This window comes from Salvelinus namaycush, unplaced genomic scaffold (genome assembly GCF_016432855.1).
Source record: "Salvelinus namaycush isolate Seneca unplaced genomic scaffold, SaNama_1.0 Scaffold21, whole genome shotgun sequence".
Taxonomy (NCBI): domain Eukaryota; kingdom Metazoa; phylum Chordata; class Actinopteri; order Salmoniformes; family Salmonidae; genus Salvelinus; species Salvelinus namaycush.
The window spans coordinates 736,310-753,655 of NW_024058897.1; the positions used below are offsets into that span (position 1 = coordinate 736,310).

At 50.0% G+C, this 17,346-nt stretch overlaps 1 protein-coding gene across 1 annotated transcript; it reads left to right on the plus strand.

Annotated features, from left to right (window-relative positions):
* Positions 1 to 9,069: 9,069 nt before the first annotated feature.
* On the plus strand, positions 9,070 to 16,999 carry LOC120038200 (UDP-GlcNAc:betaGal beta-1,3-N-acetylglucosaminyltransferase-like protein 1; the record flags this gene model as incomplete). The annotated part of the gene is made up of 6 exons (XM_038984060.1): positions 9,070 to 9,110; positions 9,348 to 9,479; positions 10,478 to 10,594; positions 11,977 to 12,076; positions 12,207 to 12,271; positions 16,940 to 16,999. Coding segments are annotated over exons 2-6 (474 nt in total), but the record flags the coding sequence as incomplete, so codon positions are not given.
* Positions 17,000 to 17,346: the final 347 nt, after the last annotated feature.

Below are 17,346 nucleotides of genomic sequence, written 5' to 3' on the forward strand. Positions count from 1 at the left end.
GAGAGAGAGAGTAAGGGCCACAGAGGGAGAGAGAGTAAGGGCCACAGAGGGAGAGAGAGAGAGTAAGGGCCACAGAGGGAGAGAGAGTAAGGGCCACAGAGAGGGAGAGAGAGAGTAAGGGCCACAGAGGGAGAGAGAGAGTAAGGGCCACAGAGGGGGAGAGAGAGTAAGGGCCACAGAGGGGGAGAGAGAGTAAGGGCCACAGAGGGGGAGAGAGAGTAAGGGCCACAGAGGGGGAGAGAGAGTAAGGGCCACAGAGGGGGAGAGAGAGTAAGGGCCACAGAGGGAGGGAGAGAGACTAAAGGCCACAGAGGGAGGGAGAGAGAGAGTAAGGGCCACAGAGGGAGAGAGAGAGAGAGAGTAAGGGCCACAGAGGGAGAGAGAGAGAGTAAGGGTCACAGAGGGTGAGAGAGAGAGTAAGGGTCACAGAGGGTGAGAGAGAGAGTAAGGGTCACAGAGAGAGAGAGACTAAAGGCCACAGAGGGAGAGAGAGAGAGTAAGGGCCACAGAGGGAGAGAGGGAGAGAGAGTAAAGGTCACAGAGGGAGAGAGAGAGAGAGAGAGTGTAAGGGTCACAGAGGGAGAGAGAGAGAGAGAGTAAGGGTCACAGAGGGTGAGAGAGAGAGTAAGGGTCACAGAGGGTGAGAGAGAGAGTAAGGGTCACAGAGAGAGAGAGACTAAAGGCCACAGAGGGAGAGAGAGTAAGGGCCACAGAGGGAGAGAGAGAGAGTAAGGGCCACAGAGGGAGAGAGAGAGAGTAAGGGCCACAGAGGGAGAGAGGGAGAGAGAGTAAAGGTCACAGAGGGAGAGAGAGAGAGAGTGTAAGGGTCACAGAGGGAGAGAGAGAGAGTAAGGGCCACAGAGGGAGAGAGAGAGAGTAAGGGCCACAGAGGGAGAGAGAGAGAGTAAGGGTCACAGAGGGAGAGAGAGAGAGAGAGAGAGAGAGTAAGGGTCACAGAGGGAGAGAGAGAGAGAGAGTAAGGGCCACAGAAGGAGAGAGAGAGAGAGTGTAAGGGTCACAGAGGGAGAGAGAGTAAAGGTCACAGAGGGAGAGAGAGAGAGAGTGTAAGGGTCACAGAGGGAGAGAGAGAGAGAGAGAGAGAGAGTGTAAGGGTCACAGAGGGAGAGAGAGAGAGAGAGAGAGAGAGTAAGGGTCACAGAGGGAGAGAGAGTAAGGGCCACAGAGAGAGAGAGAGAGTAAGGGTCACAGAGGGAGAGAGAGAGATTAAGGGCGAGGCCAGACTGGCCGGTTGATTTCCTCCGTATCCCTGATTTCCAATGCTTTCTCAATGGGAGTCACACATCGATGGTCAGAGGAGACAACGCGTCCACACAATTTCCTCATTTTCACAGATGGATACATAACCATCGGCTTAGACAATTAGAACAGATGGATACATAACCATCGGCTTAGACAATTAGAACAGATGGATACATAACCATCGGCTTAGACAATTAGAACAGATGGATACATAACCATCGGCTTAGACAATTAGAACAGATGGATACATAACCATCGGCTTAGACAATTAGAACAGATGGATACATAACCATCGGCTTAGACAATTAGAACAGATGGATACATAACCATCGGCTTAGACAATTAGAACAGATGGATACATAACCATCGGCTTAGACAATTAGAACAGATGAGGCGTTTTACATCACCCACACAAGTCATTAAAATGTATCTGTTCTAATTTGGCCACGGCCTAAGAGAGAGGGAAGGAAAAAAGAGGGAAAGACCGAGACAGAGCAAGAGGGAGATGAGAGGGGAAGACAGAGAGAGAAAGACAGAGCAAGAGAGAGAGAGAGAGAGAGAAAGACCGAGCAAGAGAGAGAGAGAAAGACAGAGCAAGAGGGAGATGAGAGGGGAAGACAGAGAGAGAGACAGACAGAGCAAGAGGGAGATGAGAGGGGAAGACAGAGAGAGAGAAAGACAGAGCAAGAGGGAGATGAGAGGGGAAGACAGAGAGAGAGAGAAAGACAGAGCAAGAGTGAGATGAGAGGGGAAGACAGAGAGAGAGACAGAGCAAGAGTGAGATGAGAGGGGAAGACAGAGAGAGAGAGAAAGACAGAGCAAGAGTGAGATGAGAGGGGAAGACAGAGAGAGAGACAGAGCAAGAGTGAGATGAGAGGGGAAGACAGAGAGAGAAAGACAGAGCAAGAGTGAGATGAGAGGGGAAGACAGAGCAAGAGGGAGATGAGAGGGGAAGACAGAGCAAGAGTGAGATGAGAGGGGAAGACAGAGCAAGAGGGAGATGAGAGGGGAAGACAGAGAGAGAGAAAGACAGAGCAAGAGGGAGATGAGAGGGGAAGACAGAGAGAGAGAGAAAGACAGAGCAAGAGTGAGATGAGAGGGGAAGACAGAGAGAGAGACAGAGCAAGAGTGAGATGAGAGGGGAAGACAGAGAGAGAAAGACAGAGCAAGAGTGAGATGAGAGGGGAAGACAGAGCAAGAGGGAGATGAGAGGGGAAGACAGAGAGAGAGAAAGACAGAGCAAGAGGGAGATGAGAGGGGAAGACAGAGAGAGAGGGAGATATGAGATGGAAGACAGAGAGAGAGAGGAAGACAGAGCAAGAGGGAGATGAGAGGGGAAGACAGAGAGAGAGAAAGAGAGCAAGAGGGAGATGAGAGGGGAAGACAGAGAGAGAGGGAGATATGAGATGGAAGACAGAGAGAGAGGAAGATATGAGATGGAAGACAGAGAGAGAGAGGAAGACAGAGCAAGAGGGAGATGAGAGGGGAAGACAGAGAGAGAGGGAGATATGAGATGGAAGACAGAGAGAGAGAGGAAGACAGAGCAAGAGGGAGATGAGAGGGGAAGACAGAGAGAGAGGGAGATATGAGATGGAAGACAGAGAGAGAGAGGAAGACAGAGCAAGAGGGAGATGAGAGGGGAAGACAGAGAGAGAGGGAGATATGAGATGGAAGACAGAGAGAGACAGAGCAAGATGGAGAGAGAGAGGTGGAGAGAAAGAGCAGGTATGTATAGGTATTTATCTCTTTCTGATTGGTCAGTATAGTTTTAGCCCTGAGCTCTGGTAGCCTGGTGAGATGAATAATATTATGACTCTGATTACAGAGCAGACTGGTCTGGTTACAAAGACAACACATAGTGACGACCCATCTGGCTCACATCTCTCTCTCCCACACATCTCTCTCTCTCCCACACACACATCTCTCTCTCTCCCACACACACATCTCTCTCTCTCCCACACACACATCTCTCTCTCCCACACACATCTCTCTCTCTCCCACACACACATCTCTCTCTCTCCCACACACACACCTCTCTCTCTCCCACACACACCTCTCTCTCTCCCACACACATCTCTCTCTCTCCCACACACACATCTCTCTCTCTCCCACACACCTCTCTCTCTCTCTCTCCCACACACACATCTCTCTCTCCCACACACATCTCTCTCTCTCCCACACACACATCTCTCTCTCTCCCACACACACATCTCTCTCTCTCCCACACACACATCTCTCTCTCTCCCACACACATCTCTCTCTCTCCCACACACATCTCTCTCTCTCCCACACACACATCTCTCTCTCTCCCACACACACATCTCTCTCTCTCCCACACACATCTCTCTCTCTCCCACACACACATCTCTCTCTCTCCCACACACATCTCTCTCTCTCCCACACACACAGATCTCTCTCTCCCATACACACACAGATCTCTCTCTATTGCTTACCTCTCTCTCTCCCACACACATCTCTCTCTCCCACACATCTCTCTCTATTGCTCCCATCTCTCTCTCTCCCACACATCTCTCTCTCCCACACATCTCTCTCTATTGCTCCCATCTCTCTCTCTCCCACACATCTCTCTCTCCCACACATCTCTCTCTCCCATACACACACACATCTCTCTCTCCCACACACATCTCTCTCTCTCCCATACACACATCTCTCTCTCCCACACACACATCTCTCTCTCCTCCACTCTTAAAAGGAGAGATGTGCAGATATAAAGAGTATCAATCAACTGGCTTTTTAATAGTTAGAGGGAGAAAAAGACAGATCTGTGCTTGATTGCTAATTATTCTATGAGATCACACACTGGGAGAAGTGTTTCCATATGTATGTCTGTAGGCGTGATCACACACAGGGAGAAGTGTCTCCATATGTATGGCTGTAGGAGTGTCAGTAGTCTGGTCAATGAACCACTAAGGAGTGATAAAGAGAATTACCAAGATGGCCGACCAAGTCTTTCTCCCAATGTGGAAACCATTAGGACCGCTGCAGCACTGCCCCACACACACACACACACACACACACCCACACACACACACCCACACACACACACACACACGATGAAAGGAGTGCGTGCAGAAAGCTGAGTGCTAATTGAGTGAAGACAGCAGGAGTCGTCTCTAAACTACTTCCTGTTAGAATTTGACCCTGAAGTAAGGCCACGTTCAGAACTTGTCCAATAAGAAATGTTTGTTTCCATTGCAAAACGTTTCTCTACGGTTTTGCACTAATGAATACACCCCAGGGCAGATACACGAAAACAATTACAGTATGCTGTGGTTTGATCTCAGACGAAACTCTGCTTTCATTCAGCCCTCAATTCCCAGCATGCAACAGTCTCTCATACCATTTCACACTTTAGCAGACACTCTTATCCATAGTGACTTACAGTACTTAGTGCATACATTTTCACACTGGTCCCCCGTCGGAATCAAACTCACAGCCCTGGTATTGCAAGTGCCATGCCCTGCCAACTGAGTCACACGGGACCATACCTCACCAGTCCCTCCTGTACGAGCCTGCCAACTGAGTAACACGGGACCATACCTCACCAGTCCCTCCTGTACGAGCCTGCCAACTGAGTCACACGGGACCATACCTCACCAATCCCTCCTATACGAGCCTGCCAACTGAGTAACACGGGACCATACCTCACCAGTCCCTCCTGTACGAGCCTGCCAACTGAGTAACACGGGACCATACCTCACCAGTCCCTCCTGTACGAGCCTGCCAACTGAGTTACACGGGACCATACCTCACCAGTCCCTACTGTACGAGCCTGCCTACTGAGTAACACGGGACCATACCTCACCAGTCCCTCCTGTACGAGCCTGCCAACGGAGTCACACGGGACCATACCTCACCAGTCCCTCCTGTACGAGCCTCCCAACTGAGTAACACGGGACCATACCTCACCAGTCCCTCCTGTACGAGCCTGCCAACTGAGTCACACGGGACCATACCTCACCAATCCCTCCTATACGAGCCTGCCAACTGAGTCACACGGGACCATACCTCACCAATCCCTCCTGTACGAGCCTGCCAACTGAGTCACACGGGACCATACCTCACCAGTCCCTCCTGTACGAGCCTGCCAACTGAGTCACACGGGACCATACCTCACCAATCCCTCCTATACGAGCACATACTCCCTAATACTATCTAAGTCCTGTTTCCTTTGGACCAGACCCCAGGAATTTATATGAGGGGGAAACTATCACAGAGTACAGTACACTGCCTAACAGGGCACACTAAAACAGCTCTCTTTCTCCCCCTCACTTGACAGTGGTGAGGTCATGCACTATCTCTCTCTCGTTGAAACAGATGTGTGTGTCTCCCGTAGTGAATCATAACCCAGCGTCTGTTTCTTATCCCCCAGCTGTGATCCAAGTCTTGATACGCGTCACACTCAGAATCCATCTCAGCTGACACTACCCGCCCCCCCCACCCTCAGCTGACACTACCCGCCCCCCCACCCTCAGCTGACACTACCCGCTCCCCACCCTCAGCTGACACTACCCGCTCCCCAACCTCAGCTGACACTACCCGCTCCTCAGCTGACACTACCCGCTCCTCAGCTGACACTACCCGCTCCCCACCCTCAGTTGACACTACCCGCTCCCCACCCTCAGCTGACACTACCCGCTCCCCACCCTCAGCTGACACTACCCGCTCCCCACCCTCAGTTGACACTACCCACCTCCCACCCTCAGCTGACACTACCCGCTCCCCACCCTCAGCTGACAGTACCCGCTCCCCACCCTCAGCTGACACTACCCGCTCCTCAGCTGACACTACCCGCCCCCCCAACCTCAGCTGACACTACCCGCTCCTCAGCTGACACTACCCGCTCCTCAGCTGACACTACCCGCTCCCCACCCTCAGTTGACACTACCCACCTCCCACCCTCAGCTGACACTACCCGCTCCCCACCCTCAGCTGACACTACCCGCTCCCCACCCTCAGTTGACACTACCCACCTCCCACCCTCAGCTGACACTACCCGCTCCCCACCCTCAGCTGACAGTACCCGCTCCCCACCCTCAGCTGACACTACCCGCTCCTCAGCTGACACTACCCGCTCCTCAGCTGACACTACCCGCTCCTCAGCTGACACTACCCGCTCCTCAGCTGACACTACCCGCTCCCCAACCTCAGCTGACACTACCCGCTCCTCAGCTGACACTACCCGCTCCACAACCTCAGCTGACACTACCCGCTCCTCAGCTGACACTACCCGCTCCCCACCCTCAGTTGACACTACCCACCTCCCACCCTCAGCTGACACTACCCGCTCCCCACCCTCAGCTGACACTACCCGCTCCCCACCCTCAGCTGACACTACCCGCTCCCCACCCTCAGCTGACACTACCCGCTCCCCAACCTCAGCTGACACTACCCGCTCCTCAGCTGACACTACCTGCTCCCCACCCTCAGTTGACACTACCCACCTCCCACCCTCAGCTGACACTACCCGCTCCCCACCCTCAGCTGACACTACCCGCTCCCCACCCTCAGTTGACACTACCCACCTCCCCCCCTCAGCTGACACTACCCGCTCCCCACCCTCAGCTGACACTACCCGCTCCCCACCCTCAGCTGACACTACCCGCTCCTCAGCTGACACTACCCGCCCCCCCAACCTCAGCTGACACTACCCGCTCCTCAGCTGACACTACCCGCTCCTCAGCTGACACTACCCGCTCCCCAACCTCAGCTGACACTACTCGCTCCTCAGCTGACACTACCCGCTCCCCAACCTCAGCTGACACTACCCGCTCCTCAGCTGACACTACCCGCTCCCCACCCTCAGTTGACACTACCCACCTCCCACCCTCAGCTGACACTACCCGCTCCCCACCCTCAGCTGACACTACCCGCTCCCCACCCTCAGCTGACACTACCCGCTCCTCAGCTGACACTACCCGCCCCCCCAACCTCAGCTGACACTACCCGCTCCTCAGCTGACACTACCCGCTCCTCAGCTGACACTACCCGCTCCCCAACCTCAGCTGACACTACCCGCTCCTCAGCTGACACTACCCGCTCCCCAACCTCAGCTGACACTACCCGCTCCTCAGCTGACACTACCCGCTCCCCACCCTCAGTTGACACTACCCACCTCCCACCCTCAGCTGACACTACCCGCTCCCCACCCTCAGCTGACACTACCCGCTCCCCACCCTCAGCTGACACTACCCGCTCCTCAGCTGACACTACCCCCTCCCCACCCTCAGTTGACACTACCCCCCTCCCACCCTCAGCTGACACTACCCGCTCCCCACCCTCAGCTGACACTACCCGCTCCCCACCCTCAGCTGACACTACCCGCTCCCCACCCTCAGCTGACACTACTCGCTCCCCACCCTCAGCTGACACTACCCGCCCCCCACCCTCAGCTGACACTACCCGCTCCTCAGCTGACACTACCCGCCCCCCCCAACCTCAGCTGACACTACCCGCTCCTCAGCTGACACTACCCGCTCCCCACCCTCAGTTGACACTACCCACCTCCCACCCTCAGCTGACACTACCCGCTCCCCACCCTCAGCTGACACTACCCGCTCCCCACCCTCAGCTGACACTACCCGCTCCCCACCCTCAGCTGACACTACCCGCTCCTCAGCTGACACTACCCGCTCCCCACCCTCAGTTGACACTACCCACCTCCCACCCTCAGCTGACACTACCCGCTCCCCACCCTCAGCTGACACTACCCGCTCCCCACCCTCAGTTGACACTACCCACCTCCCACCCTCAGCTGACACCACCCGCTCCCCACCTTCAGTTGACACTACCCACCTCCCACCCTCAGCTGACACTACCCGCTCCCCACCCTCAGCTGACACTACCCGCTCCCCACCCTCAGCTGACACTACCCACCTCCCACCCTCAGCTGACACTACCCGCTCCCCACCCTCAGTTGACACTACCCGCTCCCCACCCTCAGCTGACACTACCCGCTCCCCACCCTCAGCTGACACTACCCGCTCCCCACCCTCAGCTGACACTACCCGCTCCCCACCCTCAGCTGACTCTACCCGCTCCCCACCCTCAGCTGACACTACCCGCTCCCCACCCTCAGCTGACACTACCCGCTCCCCACCCTCAGCTGACACTACCCGCTCCCCACCCTCATTCTGTTATCTCCTGTGTTTTTGTCCTTCCTTGTTAATATTACATTGCTATTGATTACTGCATTGTTGGCGTTAGAGCGAGCAAGAAAGGCATTTCACTGTACTGGTGCACGTGACATTAAAACTTGATACATTACTTCACTACTGAATCACCTGGTCTGTCAAATAGATGGATTACCTGTCAAATGAAATGAGACAGACAGCATATAGGAACCATGTTGTTCTTGGACAAGAAACTGCATTGGGCTCCGATGGGAAAGGGGACATGAGACTGTTTAAACGTTACACGGGACGATATCAAGACACACTAAGCATTTCAAATCAAATCAAATTGAATTTGTCACATGCGCCGAATACAACAGGTGTAGTAGACCTTACAGTGAAATGCTTACTTACAAGCCCTTAATCAACAATGCAGTTTTAAGAAAAATACCAAAGAAAATAAGACATTAATTTACTGAAATTATAAGACATTGTTTTACTGTTAAAACGTAATATAGTTGCGTTGCTAGACTACTGTAAATTATTCTTATCTGCTGTTTGTACTGGGGCAGTGGGCGGGACCAAGCGAACGTCAACAATTCTGCGTCATGTGTGACTAACATTGAAAACAGCGAATCAGAAGCTTGTCCGCGTTTTAAACTGACCAATGAGCGATTTATCATCTTTGTTTGCGGAAGTGGAGCTGCTATCCTCGAGGCAAGTTTCGAGAGCAAATTTGAATGTATTTTGGTGTTGTTTTACCGCTCAAATGAAAAGCAGCTCACTCTAGAACAAGTAACATCGTAATGCAAAGTCATACATTCTAGAAGAGTAGATATCACTGTAAATATCCCACGTGTGCTTTCTCCGTTGACGTTCATTCTTTCAAATCCGCTAGCCAGTTTTCGGGAGAAAAAAAAGCGCGTTTTTATCGTGTCTTCCTTGTTTGTTCAGATGAGTACCTGTTCACTGGAGCATCCCAACGGGCAGGAGGCCGACTCTGTCCCCGCCAAGCGGCTCTACAAGGGGGAGTGCGCGCAGGATGGGTCGGTCGGAGGGGGGAACGCAAGCAGGGCCGTGGAGGTGGTAGGTGACATATCACTAATCTCGGCAACAACCCAGAACCAACATTGTTACCTCTGTTTGTCCACGAGAGAACATTTCACTGGCCTAGATAACCAGACCGGATGGAAAATGTACCCGTCTGTCAATCCGGAGTAGAAACAATAACAAAGACTCTGTTATTGTAAAATTTCTGAGGGCGGGGCCTGGAAAAATGGAACCACTCAAATTCATGGACTGAGCTTTGGAAGCAAGGACTGACCATCCAAGATATACAAATGATAGCTTTAAGCATGTTTGAACGCTATACAGTGTTTTTTATAAACATTTACAATGCTGACAAACATTGGAGTAAAACAAGCTCATATCAAGAATGTATAATGATGTTGCAATTGCAGATTGGCGTTTTACCTTGTTTTTGTTTACTTTGTGGCAGCACATCTGGTTGGTGCCTGTTCGCACGTTGGCTAATATTAATTAGCTAGCCGATTTGACACAATGTCTGTTCCTCTCTAGTCTATAGTCATGCCAGTGTATAACCCCTCCTGTCTGTCTCTCTCTAGTCTATAGTCATGCCAGTGCATAACCCCTCCTGTCTGTCTATAGTCATCCCAGTGTATAACCCCTCCTGTCTGTCTCTCTCTAGTCTATAGTCATCCCAGTGTATAACCCCTCCTGTCTGTCTCTCTCTAGTCTATAGTCATGCCAGTGTATAACCCCTCCTGTCTGTCTCTCTCTAGTCTATAGTCATGCCAGTGTATAACCCCTCCTGTCTGTCTCTCTCTAGTCTATAATCATGCCAGTGTATAACCCCTCCTGTCTGTCTCTCTCTAGTCTATAGTCATGCCAGTGTATAACCCCTCCTGTCTGTCTCTCTCTAGTCTATAGTCATGCCAGTGTATAACCCCTCCTGTCTGTCTCTCTCTAGTCTATAGTCATGCCAGTGTATAACCCCTCCTGTCTGTCTCTCTCTAGTCTATAGTCATGCCAGTGTATAAACCCTCCTGTCTGTCTCTCTCTAGTCTATAGTCATGCCAGTGCATAACGCCTCCTGCTGGCTGGATGATTGTCTGCAGGGGATTTTGAACCAGGACTACACTGGCTCTATGGAACTGTCTGTCTACGATGACGCCAGCACTGTGAGTTACTAGAATACTACTATAGAACTACTGCAGTCCTACTAATACTACTGCACTGTGAGTTACTAGAATACTACTATAGTACTACTGCAGTACTACTAATACTACTGCACTGTGAGTTACTAGAATACTACTATATTACTACTGCAGTACTACTAATACTACTGCACTGTGGATTACTAGAATACTACTATAGTGCTACTACAGTACTACTAATACTACTGCACTGTGGGTTATCAGAATACTACCACAGTACTACTACAGTACTATCAATACTACAGCAATGTGAATAATCAGAATACTACTACAGTACTACTAATACTACAGCATTGTGAGTTATTGAATGCTACTACAGTACTACTACAGTAGTACCAATGCTACAGCACTGTGAGTTACTAGAATACTACTATAGTACTACTGCAGTACTACTAATACTACTGCACTGTGGGTTACTAGAATACTACTATAGTACTACTACAGTACTACTAATACTACTGCACTGTGGGTTATCAGAATACTACTACAGTACTACTACAGTAGTACCAATACTACAGCACTGTGAGTTATTGAATGCTACTATAGTACTAGTACCAATACTACAGCACTGTGAGTTATCAGAATACTACTACAGTACTACTACAGTGGTACCAATACTACAGCACTGTAAGTTATTGAATGCTACTATAGTACTACTGCAGTAGTACCAATACTACAGCACTGTGAGTTATCAGAATACCACTACAGTACTACTAATACTACTGCACTGTGAGTTACTAGAATACTACTATAGTCCTACTACTACTACTGCACGGTGAGTTACTAGAATACTACTGCAGTACTACTAATACTACTGCACTGTGGGTTACTAGAATACTACTATAGTACTACTACAGTACTACTAATACTACTGCACTGTGGGTTATCAGAATACTACTACAGTACTACTACAGTACTACTACAGTAGTACCAATACTACAGCACTATGAGTAATTGAATGCTACTATAGTACTACTGCAGTACTATTCATACTACAGCACTGTGAGTTATTGAATGCTACTATAGTACTACTGCAGTATTACCAATACTACAGCACTGTGAGTTATCAGAATACTACTATAGTACTACTGCAGTTGTACCAATATTACAGCACTGTGAGTTATTGAATGCTACTATAGTACTACTGCAGTATTACCAATACTACAGCACTGTGAGTTATCAGAATACTACTATAGTACTACTGCAGTTGTACCAATACTACAGCACTGTGAGTTATCAGAATGCTACTACAGTACTACTACAGTAGTACCAATACTACAGCACTGTGAGTTACATACGTGCGTGTATGGGTTGTGTGTGCGTGGTTTTGTGTGTTTGTGTGTCAGGATGGTTCCAGAGCGATAGTGGAGGGATGGAGGGAGAGGCTGGAAAGGAGAGGTGTTTCCATGGTGATCTCTGGCCATGACTCCGCCCAACCCAGGGGAGGTAAGTGTACGAACGCAAGGTGTGTGTATGAGAGGTGTGTGTATGAGAGGTGTGTGTATGCGAGGTGTGTGTACGCGAGGTGCGTGTTTTGTAACAGACCCCATGTTGTTCTCCTCTGTCTCTCCTCCAGTGGGTCATGCCAAGAACCAGGCTGTGTCTCAGAGCTCTGGAACCTACCTCTGCTTTCAGGACGCTGTGAGTCACAACGTGTTTATGTTAACCTGTCTCCTGTGTGTTTGTGTGATAATGTGTGTGTCAGTATGTGGGAGAGGGAGGCGGAGTGAGAATGTGTGTGTGTGTGTGTGTGTGTGTGTGTGTGTGTGTGTGTGTGTGTGTGTGTGTGTGTTGTAGAGGTCTGGAGGGAGTCATCGTCATGCTCGAGCTGCTGCTGTCTGACACATCTGGGCCACGTTTAGTAAGACACACACACACACACACACACACACACACACACACACACACACACACACACACACACACACACACACACACACACACACACAGGCTATATAACAGGTGGGTACTGTATCAGAGTAAATGTTTGACAGAGCTGTCAGAATAACATGAGTACTGAGACTCCAGTCTGTGTGAGTGTTTGTGTTAGAGTGTGTGTGTGTTACACTTAGTAATTGCTAAATGAGCCTAAGCTCCACTCCACTGCATGTTACCGGTGTAATGTCAATGGGCGAGTTTGTTTTTCATGGCCCGGTGCCAGAGGTGGGCAGAGTTTTTACATTTCAGACCATTCCATTGGCGCGCATCTGAGAGCCAGAGAACCAAAGCACTAAACAGAGACATCGCAGCCAGGGACACACACACACACACACTCGGATATGCTCTGGCTTGTGACGCACGAAAAATACAAAATATGAAAATGGAACTGAATTATAGTCACGAGTTCTGGCCCCCGCCGTGTGTGTGTGTGTCTAAGATGCCTGGGGCTGTTCTGTGCCCCAAAAAAAGCATAATTCCTGAAATGAGACTCTTTCTTATCCCGACTGGGCTGAAACAGAGTTGAAAGAAAACGGTGATAACATCAGACCTAGAAATATAATGAAATGGTCAAATAGAGTTCATTATCTCTCTAAATATTATCCTCTCCGCCCTCTCAGAGTTTAATAGAATGAGTCAGGGAGATCCGAAGTAAAAACATTTTTTGGGGGTGGGGTGTCTCATATCGAAATCATTGGCTGAGCCTCTGGACTGAGAACAGGAAGTTAAATGTATTGAGCTTATTAGAATAGTAGTTAAGTTGAATTAGTTTCTCCATAATCCATGAAGAGAATGAAGCAGTGAGTCCTGTTTCCTGAAGAAGTAACGCCTGTTTCTGTGTGCCTGTTTCTGGTGCAGAAACGGTTAGCGTGCAGAAACGGTTAGCGTGCGGAAACGGTTAGCGTGCGGAAACGGTTAGCGTGCGGAAACGGTTAGCGTGCGGAAACGGTTAGCGTGCGGAAACGGTTAGCGTGCGGAAACGGTTAGCGTGCGGAAACGGTTAGCGTGCGGATACGGTTAGCGTGCGGATACGGTTAACGTGCGGATACGGTTAGCGTGCGGATACGGTTAGCGTGCGGATACGGTTAGCGTGCGGAAACGGTTAGCGTGCAGAAACGGTTAGCGTGCGGAAACAGTCATTTCTAAAACCTTTCCAATTAAATGTTGACTGTAAAGTAGGCCACCTGGCAGAATGATATCATGATGATTTCTATCAATGCGGTAGGCATTTGTTTTACAAACTCTCCCGTCACATGTACACTGCTACTAGAACCGCTATAGAGACACCGCTAACCAAACACAACAGTGTCTCTCTGGGGCACAATTCAATTAAAGGGCAGCTACTCTTGACCTCTCCTGATGTTGTTTAACATTTGTTTTTTGAATTAGAATACTCAATTTGGTGTTTGTCCCATTTTGTGAATTCTTGGTTGGTGAGCGGACCCCAGACCTCACAACCATAAAGGGCAATGGGTTCTATAACTGATTCAAGTATTTTTTAGCCAGATTCTAATTGGTATGTCGAATTTTATGTTCCTTTTGATGGCGTAGAATGCCCATCTTGCCTTGTCTCTCAGATTGTTCACAGCTTTGTGGAAGTTACCAGTGACGCTGATGTTTAGGCCAAGGTATGTATAGTTTTTTGTGTGCTCTAGGGCAACGGTGTCTAGATGGAATTTGTATTTGTGGTCCTGGCGACTGGACCTTTTTTGGAACACCATTATTTTTGTCTTGCTGAGATTTACTGTCAGGGCCCAGGTCTGGCAGTATCTGTGCAGAAGATCTAGATGCTGTAGGCCCTCCTTGGTTGGGGACAGAAGCACCAGATCATCAGCAGACAGTAGACATTTGACTTCAGATTCTAGTAGGGTGAGGCCGGGTGCTGCAGACTGTTCTAGTGCCCTCGCTAATTCGTTGATATATATGTTGAAGAGGGCGGGGCTTAAGCTGCATCCCTGTGTCACCCCACGGCCCTATGGAAAGAAGAACCTCACACTTGTTGTTTGTGAACATGGGTTTCATAATGTCCTATGTTTTTCCCCCCAACACCACTTTCCATCAATTTATATAGTAGACCCTCATTTCTGGTCTTCTCTCTCTTTCTCTCTCGCTTTCCACATCTGTCTCTCTCTTTCCACCTCTGTCTCTCTCTCTCTCTGTCTCTCTCTCTCTCTGTCTCTGTCTCTGTCTGTCTCTCTCTGTCTGTCTGTCTCTGTCTGTCTGTCTGTCTGTCTGTCTGTCTGTCTGTCTGTCTGTCTGTCTGTCTGTCTGTCTGTCTGTCTGTCTCTCTGTCTGTCTCTCTCTGTCTGTCTCTCTGTCTCTCTCTCTGTCTCTCTGTCTCTCGCTCTCTGTCTCTCTCTCTCTCTGTCTCTCTCTGTCTCTCTCTCTGTCTCTGTCTCTGTCTCTCTCTCTCTGTCTACCTCTGGTGTGTTATTTACATTTTACATTTACATTTTACATTTTAGTCATTTAGCAGACGCTCTTATCCAGAGCGACTTACAGTAGAGTGCATACATTTTAACATACTGAGACAAGGATATCCCTACCGGCCAAACCCTCCCTAACCCGGACGACGCTATGCCAATTGTGCGTCGCCCCACGGACCTCCCGGTTGCGGCCGGCTGCGACAGAGCCTGGGCGCGAACCCAGCCCAGCCTGGGCGCGAACCCAGAGACTCTGGTGGCGCAGCTAGCACTGCGATGCAGTGCCCTAGACCACTGCGCCACCCGGGAGGATTATGTTATGTCTGATGTGTGTGTTATGTCTGATGTGTGTGTAAGTGTTGATTCTGAACATGTCTGTTTAGATCCTCTCTGAAGGTCGTGACCTCCCGGAGTGCTCTAGTCATAACAAACACACTGTTACACCCATCAACACGCCTTGAAATGTGTGTGAGAGAGCTAACCTTGTGTGTGAGAGAGCTAACCTTGTGTGTGAGAGAGCTAACCTTGTGTGTGAGAGAGCTAACCTTGTGTGTGTGAGAGAGCTAACCTTGTGTGTGAGAGAGATAGCTAACCTTGTGTGTGTGTGAGAGCTAGCTTACCTTGTGTGTGAGAGAGAGAGCTAACCTTGTGTGTGTGAGAGCATGCTAACCTTGTGTGTGTGAGAGCATGCTAACCTTGTGTGTGTGAGAGCTAGCTAACCTTGTGTGTGTGTGAGAGCATGCTAACCTTGTGTGTGTGTGAGAGCATGCTAACCTTGTGTGTGTGTGAGAGCATGCTAACCTTGTGTGTGTGAGAGAGTTAACCTTGTGTGTGTGTGTGTGAGACAGCTAGCTAACCTTGTGTGTGAGAGAGCATGCTTACCTTGTGTGTGAGAGAGAGAGCTAACCTTGTGTGTGTGAGAGCATGCTAACCTTGTGTGTGTGAGAGAGCTAACCTTGTGTGTGTGTGTGAGAGAGCTAACCTTGTGTGTGAGAGCTAGCTAACCTTGTGTGTGTGTGAGAGAGCTAACCTTGTGTGTGTGTGAGAGAGGTAACCTTGTGTGTGAGAGAGATAACCTTGTGTGTGAGAGAGATAACCTTGTGTGTGAGAGAGCTAGCTAACCTCGTGTGTGTGTGAGAGAGCTAACCTTGTGTGTGAGAGAGCTAACCTTGTGTGTGAGAGAGATAACCTTGTGTGTGAGAGAGCTAGCTAACCTCGTGTGTGTGTGAGAGAGCTAACCTTGTGTGTGAGAGAGCTAACCTTGTGTGTGAGAGAGATAACCTTGTGTGTGAGAGAGCTAGCTAACCTCGTGTGTGTGTGAGAGAGCTAACCTTGTGTGTGAGAGAGATAACCTTGTGTGTGAGAGAGCTAGCTAACCTCGTGTGTGTGTGAGAGAGCTAACCTTGTGTGTGTGTGAGAGAGCTAACCTTGTGTGTGTGTGAGAGAGCTAGCTAACCTCGTGTGTGTGTGTGAGAGAGCTAACCTTGTGTGTGAGAGAGATAACCTTGTGTGTGAGAGAGCTAGCTAACCTCGTGTGTGTGTGAGAGAGCTAACCTTGTGTGTGTGTGAGAGAGCTAACCTTGTGTGTGTGTGAGAGAGCTAGCTAACCTCGTGTGTGAGAGAGCTAACCTTGTGTGTGAGAGAGCTAACTAACCTTGTGTGTGAGAGAGCTAACTAACCTTGTGTGTGTGTGAGAGAGAGAGCTAACCTTGTGTGTGAGAGAGCTAGCTAACCTTGTGTGTGTGAGAGAGAGCTAACCTTGTGTGTGTGTGAGAGAGAGAGCTAACCTTGTGTGTGTGTGAGAGAGAGAGCTAACCTTGTGTGTGAGAGCTAGCTAACCTTGTGTGTGTGACAGAGCTAGCTAACCTTGTGTGTGTGTGAGAGAGAGAGCTAACCTTGTGTGTGTGTGTGAGAGAGAGCATGCTAACTGTAACTGTTTGTTTTCCAGGATGATGTGATGATGCCTCAGCGAATACATCTCCAATACGAGGCCTGCCTCTTCAACTCTGTAAGTACCACTCTGTCTATCTAGAGCCCAGGGAGAGAGTACAGCCCTAGTCTGATGAGTTATCCCTCCCTCTCTACCTCTGTAAGTACTACTCTGTCTGTCTAGAGCCCAGGGGGAGAGTACAGCTCTAGTCTGATGATGTATCCCTCCCTCTCTCCATCTCCTCCCTCCCTCTCTCCATCTCCTCCCTCCCTCTCTCCATCTCCTCCCTCCCTCTCTCCATCTCCTCCCTCCCTCTCTCCCTCTCTACCTCTCCTCCCTCCCTCTCTTCTTCTCCTCCATCTCCTCCCTCCCTCTCTTCTTCTCCTCCATCTCCTCCGTCCCTCTCTCCTGCTCTCCCTGTCTAC